Source organism: Bufo bufo, chromosome 4 (genome assembly GCF_905171765.1).
Source record: "Bufo bufo chromosome 4, aBufBuf1.1, whole genome shotgun sequence".
NCBI classification, from domain to species: domain Eukaryota; kingdom Metazoa; phylum Chordata; class Amphibia; order Anura; family Bufonidae; genus Bufo; species Bufo bufo.
In genome coordinates, this window is record NC_053392.1 from 73961034 (window position 1) to 73981646 (window position 20613).

Genomic DNA, 20613 nt, shown 5'->3' on the forward strand with positions numbered 1-20613 from the left:
ATGATTATAACCAGCTTGTTACAGCACACGGCTCTACTGCCTACCGTGACACAGCCTGGTGAAGGTGATAACCGGCTGGTCCCAGCAAACAACCCTGCCTGACGTGACACAGCCTGGCAGTGATAATAGCCAGCTTGTTACTGTGCACGGCTCGACGCGTTTCTATGGGGGATACAAAACTACCCTACTTCATCAGGAGAACTTCAGACACTATTAGATCCTAAGTATCAGCGCTATAAACTTGTGTCTTTCTCCTGCTCAGGTGTGAGCATCGGCACTGTGATGGCCGCTATTTTATCAAGACACCTTCCTAACACATAAATCTAAGTATCGGCAGTTTGAATATCCAGCTGGCCTCCTTTTGTAATAAAAGACGTCCCCCCCCCCCCCCCCCCTTGGAGATCTTTTAATGAGCTCAATACCTTGAAACGTGACAGATTGAACCCTGCCATCATGAACTTCGGACACATGGCGAGCTAGTGGTGTATCCTTCAGTTTCTGAATGTCTGAAATGTGCTCGCCAATGCGTCTCCTAAATTCGCGTTTCGTTTTGCCGACATATTTGAGGCCACATACACATGCGATTAGGTACACCAACCCAACAGATTTACATTTAATAAAAGACTGAATGTAGTATATCTTGCTAGAGGTCCCATCCGTGAAGGATTTACCCTTAGCGATATAGCAACAGAATTGACAGGATCCACAAGGAAAAGTACCCTTCAGATTATTCTGCAGCCATGTCTCCTGAGTTGGATTTTGATAGAAACTATGTATCAACTGATCTCGTAGGTTTTGGCTGCGGCGGTATGTAATTGCCGGATATGTGGGAACCATCTTTCCAATGTCCGGATCGGACAATAAAATGTCCCAATTATTAGTCAGAATTTGTCGCACCTCTCTGTGGGCCCTATTGTATGTGCCAATGATCCTGAAGGTCTCATCTTGTTGATCCCTTATTTTGGGAGCCAGAAGTTGCTCCCTATTGGCGGAAAGCGAGTGTTGGTACGCTTGTTTAAGGATAGATTGAGGATAACCACAATGAGAAAATCTCAGTTGCAGATCTCTTGCAACAGAGATCTTGAACAATTCCTACGAGCCCTCAAATATTGTCCTTTTGGTATTCCCTTTTTCAGGGCCGCAGGATGACCACTCTCCCATTTCAGGAGGCTGTTGGATTTCCTGTGCACATTAGTGATGATCTGACCAGAGTCACCAATGGTAATTGCTAAGTCCGGAAAGGAGATTTGTGTTTTATTCATCTCTGAGCTGAAAAATAAACCTAGCTGGTTTTGATTAAGGATCGCAACAAAATCCTGGAACTGTGTCTTACTCCCTTTCCAAAGGATCAATACATCGTCCATGTATCTAATCCAAAGGAGGATTAGAGACGTGTACTGTTCCAAATCATCGCTGAATACATATTCTCTCTCCCACCGGCCCAGGTAGAGGTTGGCAACGCGTCGAGCCGTGCACAGTAACAAGCTGGCTATTATCACTGCCAGGCTGTGTCACGGTAGGCAGGGTTGTTTGCTGGGACCACCTGGTCATTACCTTCACCAGGCCATGTCACGTCAGGCAGGGTTGTTTGCTGGGACCACCTGGTCATTACCTTCACCAGGCCGTGTCACGTCAGGCAGGGTTGTTTGCTGGGACCACCTGGTCATTACCTTCACCAGGCCATGTCACGTCAGGCAGGGTTGTTTGCTGGGACCACCTGGTCATTACCTTCACCAGGCTGTGTCACGTCAGGCAGGGTTGTTTGCTGGGACCACCTGGTCATTACCTTCACCAGGCCGTGTCACGTCAGGCAGGGTTGTTTGCTGGGACCACCTGGTCATTACCTTCACCAGGCCGTGTCACGTCAGGCAGGGTTGTTTGCTGGGACCACCTGGTCATTACCTTCACCAGGCCATGTCACGTCAGGCAGGGTTGTTTGCTGGGACCACCTGGTCATTACCTTCACCAGGCAGTGTCACGGTAGGCAGGGTTGTTTGCTGGGACCACCTGGTCATTACCTTCACCAGGCCATGTCACGTCAGGCAGGGTTGTTTGCTGGGACCACCTGGTCATTACCTTCACCAGGCCATGTCACGTCAGGCAGGGTTGTTTGCTGGGACCACCTGGTCATTACCTTCACCAGGCCGTGTCACGTCAGGCAGGGTTGTTTGCTGGGACCACCTGGTCATTACCTTCACCAGGCCATGTCACGTCAGGCAGGGTTGTTTGCTGGGACCACCTGGTCATTACCTTCACCAGGCTGTGTCACGGTAGGCAGGGTTGTTTGCTGGGACCACCTGGTCATTACCTTCACCAGGCTGTGTCACGGTAGGCAGGGTTTTTTGCTGGGACCACCTGGTCATTACCTTCACCAGGCCGTGTCACGTCAGGCAGGGTTGTTTGCTGGGACCACCTGGTCATTACCTTCATCAGGCTGTGTCACGTCAGGCAGGGTTGTTTGCTGGGACCAGCTGGTTATCACCTTCACCAGGCCGTGTCATGGTAGGCAGGGTTGTTTGCTGGGACCACCTGGTCATTACCTTCACCAGGCTGTGTCACGGTAGGCAGTAGAGCCGTGTGCTGTAACAAGCTGGTTATAATCATTACCAGACTGTGTTACGCCAGGCAGGATTGTTTGCTGTAATCAGTTGTTTACACTGTACCCAGGCTGTGTTGCGGCAGACAGTAATCGGTATTGACGCCTCCGACATTGCGGTCATCTATTATTGTTTCTGTCCACACCCTATACCAGTTTGTGGACCAAGTACCAGCAATGCCTGTCCCTGACTTCACTATGATAGATCTAGTCATAGTTGCCCATCAGGTATAGTCACTAATCCCAGGCATATTGCACAAAGCGGTGTCAGTGTACATCTACAACTGACACGCGGCGATCACTACAGCTCTCATAGGTAGTAGCTTGAGTTTAGGGCTCTACCATCTGAGCTGTATATGTCTTTTGAGTGCCTGTTGTGTCAGAATTAACTGGGTTCACACCCTATATATTTTATATATTTTTAAAAAAAATTGTTTTATTTTAATGTTTTAGTCAGGCTTTTGATAAAAATAAAAAAAAAGCCCCTAAAGGTGTCCATAACCTTCAAGGGATTAAACAGGCTTCTCTGGACATAGGCGGAGGTATCCAGCAGCCGCTTAGTGAAGGAAATGAAACCTATCAATGAGGTTGCATTCAAATTTCATCACCATGCAAGAAAAGACATTACTGACATTGCTCAAAAAAAACGGAATGACTTTCCTGATCGTGAGGCACATGTAGGCCAAAGCCTAAAACAAAGGAATGTCTGTTACTCAATGGACAAATGTTTACAACTCTCTCATTTACTACAAGCCGAGGCGTTACAGCCAGCTGACACACTGGCATCATGAGTAGGGGGCAAAGTACCTGCCTCTAACAAATCAGGAAGTGTTCGGGCTGCCAGCTCCTGGAGCCATAGGAAAATAAGACGGGGGCAATCCTTACAGGTGGGTTACGTGGGCAGCATACGAACTGTGGCGCTCTAGCTGATAAGGGCTCATGCACATGGGCATATTATGGCTTTTTTTTTTTAACTATAGTAGGCTTTCTACAGGTTTTATTTTTTGTAGTCGTGAGTATATGTGTACCTTGTATATATAGCACGCACGGTGGTATTTTTTCCTAAAAGCATTGCCGCTAGGGGAGAGAATATCTCCATACATTCTCAAGAGCCATATAGAGTCAATGAACTGCCATACAGGCTCCTTGTACTGCGCTCTGCCCTACAGGTGGCCATAAAACTGCCAATTTCTAGTATGTATGGTGGCCTCACGACTTTCCCCCAACAGAAGATGTCGGGATGAGAAGGGTTGGGAGCGTTGAATTTTGTTCTTGGAGAGATAAGCAGCCACCAGAGGAATCTGGCAGCATCTTCTTCTCCCCTGTCTCCGTTCAGAACACATGCACCCTTGCCCAAGCCAAATATGCATGTGAATGGCTGTTGGCAGAATGGGCAGATAGCTGACAGGTATCTCATGGTCAGGTGTTAGCATAGCATGTCTACCTTCACCTGGTGTCGGCTGCAAAACCTGAAGTACCTACTGCCTGCTAGTGTTGATCGCGAATATTATAATCACAAATTTTTATCGCGAATATCGGCACTTCGAGAATTCGCGAAGATGTAGAATATAGTGCTATATATTCGGAATCGCAAATATTCAACTTTTTTTTTCATCAGTAACCTCCCTTCTTGTTTGTGGGCCATTGAGAAGGCTGCAATATTTTTGTCAGAGCTTAGCAACATCCTTAGCAAACAATAGGAAAGCTGCCTACCCCCTTACTATATAAGAACCTCCCCAGCAGCCACTTTCTGTAGTTTTTTGCAGTTCTGAGAGAGAGCAGTGACATTGCTGTGCTCTGTGCTTTCATCTGGATTCTATTCCTTATCCAATTACATTAGATAGTTAGTTAGCTCATATATATAATACAGATAGTTAGTGGAAGATAGTCAGTGTAGGTTAGGTAGTAATATAGTGTATCTGATAGGTTCCAGTGCAGGGTATTAGGTAGTGTGATAGGAATTACTGTTTCTCTGCTGGCCATACATACATGCTACAGACATAGTGCTGTGATGTCACAACAATACTTAGTGCACCAATCAGTAATATCTACTCAGACCTTATAAAATGTGAAGTTGCATGTATTGTGCAAAAAATATGCGCATCATTAGTGCCTATTTGCGAAATTACGAAAATAATGACTGGAGATCACGAATTCTAGAATTCGCGAATTTATTGCGAATATTATGCAAAAAATGTGCTAAATATTGCGAAGACGAATATCGCCTATGCCGCTCATCACTACTGCCCGCCGTAAGTCCACTGAACTCTAGGCTATAGCTCAGCACATTGTAGCATCCGTATGTCCCCTATTCACCAAAAAATACAATTTCTTTGCTCTTTTTTAAGAGATAATTAACTAAAATGACAGAAAACTCGCGAAGTTCTTTAATATTTAACTTAGGTGTTAATTGCCAATGTTGTGCTGTCAAAGAGTGCAGTGTCTACTCCTTTCTTTCACAGACATCTGATCGGAGGACTTGACGTACAAGATGGAACAAAGGGAGACCTCTTCAACATCCCCTGATGGAAAAATGGAGGAGGACACTGGAAAGATTCATCTAAAACGGGAGCTAGGTCTCATAAGTGCTGTGTCCATGATCGCTGGCACCATGATTGGCTCTGGAATCTTCATGTCTCCTCAATGGGTCCTGTATTACATGGGGAGTCCTGGGGCTAGTCTCTTAATATGGGCTGCGTGTGGCCTCCTAGCTATGCTTGGTGCCCTATCCTATGCTGAACTTGGAACAGTCATTAAGGAATCTGGAGGAGATTACGTATATATTTTAAGGAACGTTGGCTCCTTACCTGCCTTTCTCCTGGCGTTTACCTCAGTCATCGTGGTGAGGCCGGCCAGCATAGCTGGAGTCTCTCTAAGCTTTGCAGAATACGTTGTGGCTGCTTTCTTCCCAGACTGTCCAGCTCCGCAAGCCATCACTAAGTGCACAGCAGCTGCCTGCATCCTTGTCCTGGTGATTGTCAATTGTCTGAATGTCAGACTTTCCATGTCCATCATGAACTTCTTCACAGCAGCTAAGCTGATAGTTCTATTGGTAATGATTGTGGGTGGCATGGTCCTTTTGGTCATGGGGAACACCAAGGTTTTACAGAGCGCTTTTGAAAACACAGCCACTGGTTTTGGACCTGTTGGGGTGGCCTTTTATCAAGGGCTCTGGTCCTATGATGGATGGAATAATCTGAATTATGTCACTGAAGAACTGAAGAACCCTGAGGTTAGTGATTCCTAAAGGACAACCTCCTCTTTTTAGGTCCTTTTACACGAACCGATTATCAGTCAGAGTATCAGAGATGAGCGTAGGTATAAACGTTTGTTCCCGATAATCTGACAGTGTAAAAAGTGTTGGCCTTCAATGTCAGACTGGTGGGGGAAACTCCACACCCTGCCCATCAGATGGTCTTCAGTAGCTGCATTAGCTCCAGTGCTGGAACTACACTGCTCTATCCATTTCTAAAGTGAATGGGAGTAGAACTACAGTATCCAGCTCTGTCCATGTTGCGGTGCCTACTTCTGGCGCTGGAGCTACTGTAGCTTCTGCAGAACAGCTAACCGGTGGGGGTGCGGGGTGTTGGCCAAGTAGATATTGATAGCCAATCCTGAGAAAGCCCTTTACCCCAGCTTTCTTAGTCACAGTTTGGATCATGATTGATTTCATGTATATTTTAGGTGAACCTTCCTCGAGCTGTGATGATTGCAATCCCACTGGTCACATGTATTTACCTTCTGGTTAATGTCAGCTATTTTGCAGCGATGACTCCACAGGAACTACTTACATCGGATGCTGTCGCCATCAGTTGGGGGTCAGTCTATCATTTCTGATTTATATTTGCTATCCTCATGTAGGTTATTATTTCCCTTACCCTCTGTGTCTGACCTTCTGGATTTTAGTCATCAAGGGGCTCCGGACCTTATAAAAATAGAGGGCCACAGGCTATTTATTCCGATTATGGAGCTCAGAGGTGACATTTACCATCCACCGCTGACTGATATATCATGCTATGATCCTCTTCAATATCCTCTTCATATTATCTTTCAGTTCTGGCATTAATCTTTTTTTTTTTTTTTCATATTTACATGGACAACCTCTTTAAAACTTATTCTTCCTCTGCCAGCCCCTCCCTCACCTTCTTAATTGACCGGACCAGGCGAGATGACTATATAGGAACCTGAGCCTCTCCATCAAGAAGGAGCGGGAGGAGCTAGCAGAGGAAGCAGGAGGAGCAATGGTGCACAGAGTGGCTTAGGCCTGACCTTGGTGCACTTAACATCTCATTTGCATACAGAATAAAAGTACCGTGCTTTTTTTTCGCTAAGTGAAAGGCATCATTACATTCAGTTGAGCTAGCCCCCCTTATCTGAAAACGGGCTTCTATAATCTCCATCAATCTGCATTTATCACTGACACTCAAAAGAACCATTATATGGCTGTCGTTCAAATGAATAGTTGTCTATGTAATGTGTGGACAAGTCGGTTCTGCCTTTATTGCCCCGAAAGGAATTCCCAGACATATGGACAAAGGATGTCCTTACGGGACAATCCCATTAATAGCAAATGAGAACCTGTTTAGGGCCCCTCTCTCAGTAGGCCCTACGATATTACAAGACATGGTTGTGAGGAAGTAAATTTAGGATCCTAGCAAGTTGATGGAGGCAAGCAAACACCAAGTTCTCCAAGATGTGGTGATCAATAGCTCCAGAAGGTGGCTCCATCTTAATCTTTTCTTTGGGGACCCTTTAATTCTATGTATGAACCTGTATTCCAAGGGGTATTCCTTGTACAATATCTAGCAATGTTACCTGATGGGTGGTTGCCCTGATCTTACATCTGATGTTATCTATTTTACATGATCTGTAGTTTCTTATCTCCTAATATATTTACTGTAGCTTGAAGGTCCTGGGGACTTGGACATGGATAATCAGTCTTGGGGTTGCACTTTCTACTTTCGGGTCTGCAAATGGAACTTTCTTCAGTGGAGGACGAGTGTGCTACGTGGCTGCCAGAGAAGGACATCTGGTAAATTCCCATGTTTTCCCCTTTCTTTCCTTGTTTTATAAAACGGACTCACTTGGTCAATGAACATCAATTGGTTCTTTATTTTGATGGTATCTGCCGCTGAAATGATGGCTTTCTATGGGTTTTAAGTGTATTAGGACACCATAAAACCCACCAACGAAACCAAACAACCGCTGCTGCTCATTTCTAAGACAGCAGCAGTGGTTGTCAGAACTGCACCCTCTTAGTCAGTGCTTCTCCGTTATTGGCTGTAGCTACGCTGATGTCATCACTGCTCTCATCCACTATGCTTATTTTTGGAGGGTTTTCTGCATCCGTATTCAGATACTGGGATCTCTTTCACTCCGTGCCTATATGGACCACTAACACATTCTAGGGAGGTACCCAAGAAAAGTCTCTCTAGTGCCCCCTATGGATGGCTACCCTGTAAGTAAATATTTGATCCATCAAAAAGCCTTGGAACATGACTAGGGATATCAGCCAAACCAGGGACACCCATTGATTGTAGACAGAGCCGTTTCAGTTTTCCTGCTGCTCAGGATTGGTCGTTGGGTTTGACGGCTTTGAGGCAGGATGTCCCTAGTCATGTTTCAAGGCTCTTTAACCCCTTCCCTCAAATGGACGTAACTGTACGTTGATTCTAGCACCCCTTACAGCAAATTGGCACACAGGTACGTGCAGTGGATGGCACGCACCCTCGCTATCCGCAGAGAGAACTGGCTGTGGTATACAGATGACATCCTGCTGTAATGGCCTGGTTCAGAGATGGTTCTGATCCAGGTTGTTTAACCCCTTAGATGCAATGATTAATAGTGACTGTGGCACCACATCAGATAGGATAGGATGTCATAACTAGTGGCGTACATAGAGATGTAAGGGCCCCAGAGCAAGGATCAAACCAGGCCCCCCCCCACAAGACGTAAAGGTTTCTGCGTAAACCCCTTTCAATGACCCTTGGGCCATTTTTCCACTGCCTCATTTGCTAAAAGTTGTTCCTTTAGAGGGTAGAGTCCTGACCAAGTTTTCACCTCCAGTAGAAGAGGAAATAATCCCAACTAAGACTGGGCCCCATAGCAGTCGCATGGTCTGCCGCTATGGTAGTTACGCCTCTGGTCATAACCCAATAGAGTTTGTCACTGACAGGGAATAGTAATCGAGTAAACCAAAACATTATAGAAGCGATTGAACAGTCGCCTTGTGAAGTCCTGTAGTGGGGCTAAAAAATACAATAAAATAATCTATTAAAAAAGCATGCGTACAGTACAAAACAAAGTGTTAAATGCACATACATGGTTTCACTGGAAAGGTAAAAATCTGTTTAATAAAGTTAATGCATTATTTAAACTGCACAGCCATCAACATAAAAAGCATAAAAAAACGTCAGCATTTATTTCCAATTTAATCAATAACTTATATGGCTATATCGACGATAAAATAAAAAAGTTACAGCTCTGGGAATTCAGAGAGACAAAACTTTTTTTTTCCTATGAGTATATTGTGCAATATTGAGGTGTATATTGTGCAATGGTAAACTATGCAACATATATTGTGCAACAGTAAAGACCTACAGAATATCAGATTTGGTTTCACTGTAATTGTGCCAGCCCATAGCATAAAGGTAATATGTTATTTATGCTGCATGGGGAAAGGTGCAAAATTTAGAACACAAAAATACACTGGTGAAATTGCTGTTTTTACCATCACCCCCAGAAAGTGTTAATAAAAGTTAAGGTATATGTGTCCACCAAATTGGTGCCATGGAAACAAGCCCTAACACAGCTACGTTAATTAAAATATAAAAGTTATGGCTTTAAAGGGGGTCTGTTAAAATGAATGGGGGGGGGGGGGGAGTTTGGCAGCCCCCCAATCATCCGGACCTTTGGGTTTAGACCTGAGCGTATTCGATATGCGCTGTTTACAGGCGTTTTTATCGGGCGTATTTTGGGGCGTTTTTGTATTTTAGAAACGCGTGTCGTACGCGCGTTCTTGCTATTGACCACAGAGGCGTACAATGAAAAACAGAGGTGTTACGCGCGACAATACGCCCCAAAGAAGCTCCTGTACTTCTTGGGGCGTAGGGCGTTTTACAGCGCGTTCGTACGCGATGTAAAACGCTCAGGTGAGAACCATGCCCATAGGGAAACATTGGTTTTTGCCTGTTGAGCGTTTTACAGAGCGTAGCCTAAAAGAGAAGATGAATAATATACTTCTCGGCGCCAGCTCCACGCTCCTTCTCCTGCAGGCCTCCTATGCTTCACTAGGCTACCTTGATGTCAACATCTGGTTTGACATCGCCCTAGCCAATCACTGGCCACAGCAGTGACCGGATCCCCTTGCATCATGTGACCATTTGTCATGATGTAAGGATAGCTGGTCATCACCGCGACTAGTGATTGGCTGCGGCAATGTCAAAACGGATGTTTACAGTGAGGGAGCCCAGCGGACCATTGGGGGCCTGCGGTAGAAGGAGCGGGGAGCCGGCACCGGGAAGCAGGTAAGTAATCTTCCCTTTACAAGGCAGCTGCCTACAGGTGGCACTAGAGAGACAGAATAGAACAAATTTGCATATTTTTCCCAGGGAGCAAATCCGAAAATCTTGCAGTTTTCTCTCTGGCCACTAAGCCTAATAGGCTGACACTTTCTGTTCTGTACAGAAAGGGATGCAAATAAGCTTTTTCTTCCCAGAATTCCAGAGGAACATGTATGACCTATAAGCCGATTAAGGTGTTGTGTAGATTTCACTTTTCAGGAGTTATCTCATTATCATCACAGACATGATTACAATGACAGATATCTTCTATGTATAGATTACATTCACAATATTGATATCACAGCATATTTATTCCCCCTCTCTGCACAATGACATCTGTGCAGTTCACAGAGCAAGACAACTTTCCCATAGTTTAGCAGTCAGTGAATGTCTCCTGTCCATTGTGTCTTTAGTTCAAGTGGCTTCTGTAAAGCATATTTCTAAATAATGTTAACAACAGTGCAGGAAGAATGGCTGTACATTGAATATATGTATGTAGTGCATTAAAGTCTACTGTGTTATGTGCCACTTGTGCAGGGAGTGGAAGACTGGGGGCCCACCTTGCTCAGGGGCCCACCGGGGGATTCACCTGTGCTCCTGCAAGCCAGTACAAGCCTGGTTTCATAGGTACAAATCTGCATAATCATGTGTAGAAATAGAAAAGAAAAGAAAAAAAGACAAAAAGAAAAGAAAAAATAAGGGAAACGTTTTCATACCTACTTTTTAGTTAGTAAAAAATATAGGTGATACATTCCCTTTAAATAAAAAAATTGTGCTTTTACGACATCTCTTTGCTGCAGATTTTTTCAAGGGGCTTAACAAAACTGTAAAGGTAAGTATAAAAAAATTGTCTAAAACACATTATGAATTTGGGGAAATTTTGCTTACTAAATCTTTCCAATATGCTGATCCTCTGTTCTAGGTTGGAGACATATTATGCATACTATGGTGATCTTCTCCCGCAGGATATTCTGCTCCGACTTTTGAAAATATGTTCTCTATTCTCTGGAAATTATCTTTAATTAATATTATTCTGCATTATTTTTTATGTGTTTCACAGCCAGACGTACTCTCCATGGCCCACGTGACAAGGTTAACCCCATCTCCTGCCCTCATCTTCACATCTGTCATCTCATTAATAATGATAATTCCCGGAGATTTCAGTACCATTGTCAACTTCTTTAGGTAGGTATATGTTCTATATATATATATATATATATATATATATATATATACACTGCGTGCAGAATTATTAGAAAAATGAGTATTTTGACCACATCATCCTCTTTATACATGTTGTCTTACTCCAAGCTGTATAGGCTCGAAAGCCTACTACCAATTAAGCATATTAGGTGATGTGCATCTCTGTAATGAGAAGGGGTGTGGTCTAATGACATCAACACCCTATATTAGGTGTGCATAATTATTAGGCAACTTCCTTTCCTTTGGCAAAATGGGTCAAAAGAAGGACTTGACAGGCTCAGAAAAGTCAAAAATAGTGAGATATCTTGCAGAGGGATGCAGCACTCTTAAATTGCAAAGCTTCTGAAGCGTGATCATCGAACAATCAAGCGTTTCATTCAAAATAGTCAACAGGGTCGCAAGAAGCGTGTGGAAAAACCAAGGCGCAAAATAACTGCCCACGAACTGAGAAAAGTCAAGCGTGCAGCTGCCAAGATGCCACTTGCCACCAGTTTGGCCATATTTCAGAGCTGCAACATCACTGGAGTGCCCAAAAGCACAAGGTGTGCAATACTCAGAGACATGGCCAAGGTAAGAAAGGCTGAAAGACTACCACCACTGAACAAGACACACAAGCTGAAACGTCAAGACTGGGCCAAGAAATATCTCAAGACTGATTTTTCTAAGGTTTTATGGACTGATGAAATGAGAGTGAGTCTTGATGGGCTAGATGGATGGGCCCGTGGCTGGATTGGTAAAGGGCAGAGAGCTCCAGTCCGACTCAGACGCCAGCAAGGTGGAGGTGGAGTACTGGTTTGGGCTGGTATCATCAAAGATGAGCTTGTGGGGCCTTTTCGGGTTGAGGATGGAGTCAAGCTCAACTCCCAGTCCTACTGCCAGTTTCTGGAAGACACCTTCTTCAAGCAGTGGTACAGGAAGAAGTCTGCATCCTTCAAGAAAAACATGATTTTCATGCAGGACAATGCTCCATCACACGCGTCCAAGTACTCCACAGACCTCAACTCCCAGTCCTACTGCCAGTTTCTGGAAGACACCTTCTTCAAGCAGTGGTACAGGAAGAAGTCTGCATCCTTCAAGAAAAACATGATTTTCATGCAGGACAATGCTCCATCACACGCGTCCAAGTACTCCACAGAGTGGCTGCAAGAAAGGGTATAAAAGAAGAAAATCTAATGACATGGCCTCCTTGTTCACCTGATCTGAACCCCATTGAGAACCTGTGGTCCATCATCAAATGTGAGATTTACAAGGAGGGAAAACAGTACACCTCTCTGAACAGTGTCTGGGAGGCTGTGGTTGCTGCTGCACGCAATGTTGATGGTGAACAGATCAAAAACACTGACAGATTCCATGGATGGCAGGCTTTTGAGTGTCCTTGCAAAGAAAGGTGGCTATATTGGTCACTGATTTGTTTTTGTTTTGTTTTTGAATGTCAGAAATGTATATTTGTGAATGTTGAGATGTTATATTGGTTTCACTGGTAAAAATAAATAATTGAAATGGGTATATATTTGTTTTTTGTTAAGTTGCCTAATAATTATGCACAGTAATAGTCACCTGCACACACAGATATCCCCCTAAAATAGCTAAACTAAAAACAAACTAAAAACTACTTCCAAAAATATTCAGCTTTGATATTAATGAGTTTTTTGGGTTCATTGAGAACATGGTTGTTGTTCAATAATAAAATTAATCCTCAAAAATACAACTTGCCTAATAATTCTGCACTCCCTGTATATATATATATATACTTGCAACGGGCGCCTTTCCCTAGGGCCCTCTATATAATGCGTCCCAGGTGTAGGAAATGCCAAGTGGTATGTTGCGGCCTAAAATGTCTCTTTATGTGTGTGACAGTGCTCCTACCTGGATACTGCTGGACCCCAGGCTTTGGCTCCGAAGCAATAAAAAGTGGGAATAATTGAGGGATAAAAGAATAACTTGAGTCCGGACCTTGAGATGAAGTTCAATGGCAGCTTTACTTGAATAAACGTTTCATTAAACAGTTTACAGGCTTGGTCTTGGTTCCAGCAGGCTTTTAGCATATAACTGGCAGGCAAACTGAATTCTGCTCTCTTTCTCTCACTCTGCTGCACTGACAAGCTTAAACAGTGTCCCTTGCTTCCTTCTTGGTGCTGCACTTTCCTCTCTGTAGTTTGTCTTATGGTTATGCCCAGGGAACTTTCTCCTGGCTCCTGAGGCTTTAAGCTTTTGCCTCCATGGCCAGCAGAGCTTAAAGGAAACCTGTCATGTGGATATTTGATTATAATCTAACTAATTATATACAATCATTAACTACTAAAAAGTACCTTAGATGTATTCACTTACTGGTGTGACAGATGGTTACCTCATAATATACACACAAAGATGCCACATGCCGCATGTTAATGAGCTGATTTGAGTCCAGCGTGATGTCAGTGAGTCCAGCGTTTTTTTAAATTCAGAGATATAGCCACTCCCCTGCCCACCTGCTGCTGATTCATATGGAAAATAACTGTCAATCATCAGCAGGTAGGTGGGGAGAGTCAGGAGCTCATGAATATTCAGGATTCATCATTATGAGCTGGAGCTTTTCAATACAAGATGTTGGCAGATTGACTGGGTCAATTAAAGAAAGTGACCCAGCATTTTGCTAAGAGAATGTATCACTTATTTATGTTGCCCTTAGTTAGGACACCATAAAACTGGTGACAGGTTCCCTTTAAGGTGCTCTGGCTGGCGTGGGCACGTCCAGCAGAGACATGTCCCTGTACACCCTTTCCTTAGCAGAGGTAAGCTAGACTAACTGGAACTTCTGCCCCACCCTTCCTGCAGGAAGTAGGACTCGCCCGCTTCTCTCCAGAAGGGAGTTAGAATGGAATGGTAAGTTCCATTCTATCTAAGTATACTTCTGCCGTGTTTGCTGCCACCTGCTGGTGAACCAGGCATATTACATGTTATTAAACAAGTTGCAAACATTATTATACATGCACATTATAGAGAGGACCTGGAACATAATGCATAGATGACTTTATGTTAGACCATTAAGGACAGTAGCAGGGTTTTGTAGGAGTGGTAACACTATTTGGGGGTGGTTACATACTGTATATATACTGTATATGTATATATATATATATACACACACACACACACCATATTTTTCGCTTTATATGACGCACCTGATGATAAGATGCACCTAGATTTTTGAGGAGGAAAATAAGAAAAAAATATTTTGAACCAAAAGGTGTGGGTTTTGAACTAATGGTGGTCTGTGGCTGAAAAAAAGCTTTCACCACTTCTGACAAGTTTATTTTCCCCATGTAAAAATAATGATATAAATTAAACAAATGGATGTTACCATTCCCCTTTGGTAAGTCCCTAAACAGTCTCACTAGTAGGCTTGAGTCACACTGTGTAAGAACAACCACCCAGTATCAATTTATTCATACATTTCCACAGGAATAACAGAAGATCACAACACAAACTTCTAAGAAAAGATACTCCAGAATGATTTCATGGGAATGTAAGTACTTTATGCACTAAAACAGTCAGTCAGAATTTTAATATGAATGCCTATCCTCAGGATAGGCCATCAACATCTAATCGGTGGGGATCCAACATTCCACGCCTCCACCGATCAGTTGTTTTGAGGTGGCTCTGGCTCCAGAAGTCAATGTCGTATTGCATAGAGCTCATTATGGCAGTGCTGCTCCTATTCAGTTAAAGAGGAGCAGCACTGCAGTATCCAGCTCCATGCACTACACAGTGGATGGAGCTGTGTAGTTTCATCACTGACTTCCAGGGTCGGAGCTACCTCGAAAAAATTCATTATTGGGGGTGTGGAATGCCGGACCACCACAGATCAGATACTGATGGCCTATCCTAAGTTCTGGACAACTCCTTTAAAGTCTGTTTTAGTGCATACAGTATTTGTATTCCCCTTGAAATAACAATTCTGGAGTATCTTTTATTAGAAGTTTGCATTGTTGTTAAAATCTTGGACAACCCCTTTTTAATGGGAGCTGAGAGGGCCTTCTTAAAGGGGTTATCTGACACATTTAACACTTTTTTCCCTCTCCTAGAATGCAGTGCAATTAGTTATTGTTAGTCCCTTCCCCCCTGCATAGAAAACAACCCCTCACATATAGCCCCTGAGATATTTATGGTATTTAATGTCCTCCCTCAATTCCCTTCTCTACTGTCTAGAGAGATAGCTATATATTTCTATGGATTTATAAGTAGGGATAAATGAATGAAAGGTGTCTGGACCACTTAACTATGAAATCACTACATCGGCACTGAGAGGAGGAGAGCAGGGAAGCTACTGAGCATGCTCGTCCACCTCTGAATTCAGGAGAAGGTGGACCAGATGGATAAACAGCAAGGGGCGATACCAAAGAGAAAAATGTACATAAAAAACCTGAACAATATTTTTATGACATGTATATTGCTATAATACTTTATTTAAAATGTTCTATTCACTGCATAGTAATACTTTTTTTTTGTGGATCAACCCCTTTAATATGTCATTTAAAGAAAACCTTCATACTGATAGCTAACCTTGCTCTGATTATGAGTGTTTCTCCCCCCCCCCCCCCCCCCCCCCCTTCCCATGATTGCTCTTTAGAAGAAGACATCATACTGGGGAGGTGTAACCAGATCACAGTCCAACGTGATATATATTTATAATTATAGATCATTACAAATAGTGACCACAGAGTTATAGGTGGATGTCTAAAGGCACAGGAGAGGCTGATGACTGTGTCCTGTGCAGCAGCATGCATGTAGCAGGCACCTAGCAAACTCCAGCTCAGTGTAGAGAAGAGCAGAAAGACTGGACCACCAGGAGGTTTCCCTGTAGGGTCTACGGCCAGTCCGCCCCTGCACGGACCTCAGGTATCATGATTACAGGGGAGAACTGACTTTTAAAGGGGTTTTCCATGATTGTTTTAAAATTTGGCTGTGTAAAATAAATGTCCTGCCACTCGTGTCTCCAGCACTCCGATCCTTGCTGGGCCGGTCATCAATCATGTGACCACTACAGCAATCACTGGACTGAGCGATCACATGGGATTCATGCACACATGACCCAGGAGGCCAGTGAACGAGGAACGACATGTTAACGCTGCATGCCCAGTAAGAATTGGAGTGCCGGGCAGTGGAGTGGTTGGGACACTTAAAAAGGGGGAGTAAAGGTTTTGTTCTTTATTTTATACAGCCTCTTGCCAATTTAAAAAAATCTTGGAGTCATCTCTTTTACTGTTTTCTCTTGTGAATGTCTGACTACACATAATGAGGTAGGTTCACCTCTGGTAGGTTCTTTCCTTTTAGAGACACACATTCATATTTTTTTCTCTATTTTAATTCCTATCATGTATGATTTTCTTCAGTTTCACAGCCTGGCTGTTCTATGGGTATCACAATTTCTGGTCTCATATATATGAAGATTAAAAAGCCGGATATCCCTAGACCATACAAGGCGAGTAAAACAATGGGGCAGGTTTATGAAAATTGTCCAAAAGAAAAAACTGTAGACCTAGAATGCAAAATGAACGCTGCATTGTGATTGGTTGCTATGGCAAAGATTTTTTTTTTCTTCTTTTTGACAGTCTTTTAGCTCTTTTCCATTTTGTTGCGCTGGTGGTCCATGCCTACTGCCATCTCCCTTTCAGAGCACTTACCTGGTTGCCTGCTCTGCTCTCCCAGGGGCCCCATATGCGCTGATGTCCCCCCGCTCCTTCCTAGGGGGCAGGACCACTGAGGTAGTTCTGCTCGGTCCACCCCACATAGATTAGGGCCTGCTTCCTGTGGGCTCTGCCTCTCACTTTCTTTAGGGTGTGCAGTGTCTCCAGCAGCGCACACATCTTAATGTTACCTAGCCTATGACTGGCCACCCTAGTGTATTCTCCTGTGGGAGAGTGCCTGAGCAATAGGTTCTAGTTGTCTAATTTCCTGCAAAGGTGCGATTCTTGTCTTGTTCGCTCTTCCGTCTGACAACTTCTGCCTGTCTCTGTTTTTTGCCCTTCGCTGCCTGACCTGACCTCTGCCTGATCTCCATACTGACCCAGGCTGGCCATCTTGATCTTTGGACCGACTTTGAATTGCACAAACTTTGCCTGGCTTGACCTTGGCTTGTCCCTGACTACAGTTTTGCATGACGCCTCAGTGCTCCGCAGAAGTGTCTCTTGACCCCCGTGAGTCAGCAGTCTACTGAACACAGACTACTCGAAGAGGTAGCGGCCTGGTGGTTCCCCTGCAGTGAAGTCCAGATCCCTGTATAGGGGTTTAAGGGTGTCCACGTTGATAACACCCTTAGGAGTAGCCCCAAGTCATATCAGTTCAGTAGACACAACAGATCCACATCCGCTGCATAAGATATTTCTGTTGGTAAATTCAGTACATCTAAGCCTAACCCCCAGGCCTACCCCAAACCCCCCAGAAAACACCAACTTCAGCCCATTTTTAAGCAAGACAAGCCAAATTTAGTAGGATTGTCTCTGGAAATTCAGAATAATCCTGGCAAATTGAGAATGTTTCCAAGTAATGGGTAAATTAGTTTCCAGTACTGCAGTTCATTTTCCATCATCCCTAGCTATGCTAGTATGTGGCCATAGAGATAGATGTTGGTTCCTGAGCCTTAAACAAATATTTAAATGGTCATAAAGTTCAACAGGTTTATGTATACATATAAGAGAGAGAGAGGACCGGCTTGGGCAGGGACTGTGGGTGGTAGAGGCCCCATTATTTCTAAACCTTTTGGATGGAATAGTATTTTTCAACTGCTCAAATAATGATGACCATATAAAAAATACTTATACAGGACCTTATCCTGAGGTAATATTCTGGATTTCTTGTGATAGACATTTTGGGGCACATCTGTTAAGACCAACGTTTTAGACACAGATCTTAATTAAGCCCTGCACTGGCGGTGGATCCAGCAAGAGTTATGAGAGGCGCTGAGATTGCAATGTTCCTATAAACAATAAGGAGCACTCCATTTTTTGATAATGGACATTGACTCCATTGTCCACACAGATTTTAGTCATTGCTTACAGTGCTAACTATTATACTCTTCTAATCTTCCAGGTTCCAATCATCATTCCGGTGATAGTGCTCATTGCCTCCATATACCTGGTGTTGGCCCCGATTATTGGCAGCCCTCAGCTGGAATATCTCTATGTTGTCCTCTTTATCCTCAGTGGGATTATCCTTTACTTTCCAGTTGTCCGATATAAATGGTCTCCAGGATGGTTCCATTCTGTCACGCTTCATCTTCAGCTCCTGCTTCAGGTTGCACCCGCTGATAAGAACGACTGAGATGAAGTTTCTCTGTTATGGATGTAACTACTGGGACATTATATGATATATTTTATTCTTCCAGTAATTCTGGGTTACCTGCGCCTCCACGTGTTGTGTCATATTTTTGGGTTCTTTGTGGTCAACAACGTAAGTCATTTTGAAAAATGATAAAATAAGTCATTACTCACCCCTTACCGATCCTCTGCTGCTTCTTTTTTTATGCTTCAAGGTCCCCTGCTGGTCTCTCCTTCCAGGTCACTCTAAACATGCAGAAAATGACCGGTCTTTCACTCACTGGCTGTGGCGGTTCACTGCTGCAGATGGTAGAGTTCCCTTTTGAGGGTCCTCATTTATTATCCGGATCAGAGAACATCTACAAAGAGAGTCTTAGACTTTGGAGGACCAGGCATGGCCATGAATTACATGGACAATTCATTGATTTCAGTGAAAAATGTGTGATGCTTCATTTCTCCTGTGGTGGCGCTGTAGGGGATTTGAACACAAAGTTACATAGTTAGTACAGTTAAATAAAATCCTAGGTGCATGAAGTACAATTAAGTGATGGGAGGAGATGTGGATGAAGGGAAGGGATAAACTTGAGAACTTTGTGTGAGCCAGAGTAAGGTTTAAAAAAGCATGAATAAATCTGCTCTATAAAGAAAAAAGTTCCCTCTCAATCCAGAGTAGCAATGAGAATGGATCTGCATTCAAGCCAAAAATTCTACCCATTTTCATAAGGTTTTGCTGCAACCCAGAGGGGAGGGGGGGGGGGGGATGCTGTGAGGAGGATAGGAGTGATAGCTGTGGCACTGGTGGAAGTTGTAGTTCATGGAAGCTGTCCTCACTCCAACTCTAGATAGGGCCATGCAGTGAATGGAGGGCGCACCCTTTCTTCTTTCACGGCGCACCTTGGTATTGGTGCTCCAACCTGGTGGTAGTTGGGGTGCCCTAGATGGAGGGCAGTTGGCAGGATGGAAGGCAGGAGGGCAGATATAGCGGCTGGCGGATGAATGGTGGGGTCAATAACCAGGCCCATTTGGTTGCAATAAATGAAGTCTTTCTTTACTGAATAGATAATAATAGTAGTAGTTCATACAGCAGCAAAGGCACAGTTTCCAGGTATATGACTGAATGGTATTTTACCAATAGCTGTGTATAGGCAGCAATGATGGTAGTAGTAGTTGTACTCCCTGTCTCTCTAAGTACACTTTGCAGTCTCTCCAAATAACCATAGGCATGCAATCCCGTTCTCATTAACTCTTTTTGCTATTTCCGAGCCGAGGGGTGCAGATCTAAGATCCGGATGGCCAGTCTGTCTCAAAGTGTGGTGGGCTCTAAAGCAATATACCCTTTCCACAGCAGTAAAGTCTTTTGCCATAAATGTACGGTACCTTACTGTCTTTAGTTCCTGCATGGCCTTTTCTGGCTCTTGACCTTCTATGGTTGTGTGTTCTCAGAGATACTCTGGCAGCTCATTCATCTCAGGAAAGGGCAATTTTCTTGTACGAGGCTTTACTAATTTTCTCCTGCATAATCGGAAACCGGACGGATCCGTTACGCTGACCACCAGACATATGATACCGGTAGATTATTAGTACTAGATGTAGAACTTTAACATTTACTCCACATTGAACCTTCATTTTCCAAGTGGACGCCCAAACACTAAGGGGAATGTATTAAGACTGGCCAGCCTTAATAGGCAAACCCCACTGGCATATGATGCACCAGAATTTTAAGGCAGTAATAATTCTTTCTCGCATTGCTGAGAGTTCTGTGTGCCAGAAAAGGAAATCTGTTTACTGGCGCACAATGTTGTTAAATAAAGTCAGGCTGTGGAGGGTCCCATCTTCAGCCTTACCCCCTCTCGCCTGCCTCCTTCCCAATTTTAGTAAAAGGGCAAAAAGTCACAATTTTTGCTGTAAAATTGCACATTCCCCCCAAAAATTGGTCCACCAGAAAGCTGTCATACAAACA

General features: G+C 43.8%; 1 protein-coding gene across 1 annotated transcript; it reads left to right on the forward strand.

Annotated features, from left to right (window-relative positions):
- Window positions 1-3299: 3299 nt before the first annotated feature.
- Window positions 3300-18734, forward strand: LOC120999932 (b(0,+)-type amino acid transporter 1-like). The gene is given in 8 exon segments (XM_040430977.1): window positions 3300-3483; window positions 5059-5828; window positions 6281-6414; window positions 7499-7628; window positions 11219-11343; window positions 16731-16752; window positions 16754-16819; window positions 18427-18734. Coding segments are annotated over 7 exon segments (1449 nt in total). The 5' UTR covers window positions 3300-3483; window positions 5059-5087; the 3' UTR covers window positions 18658-18734.
- The last annotated feature ends 1879 nt before the right edge of the window (window positions 18735-20613 follow it).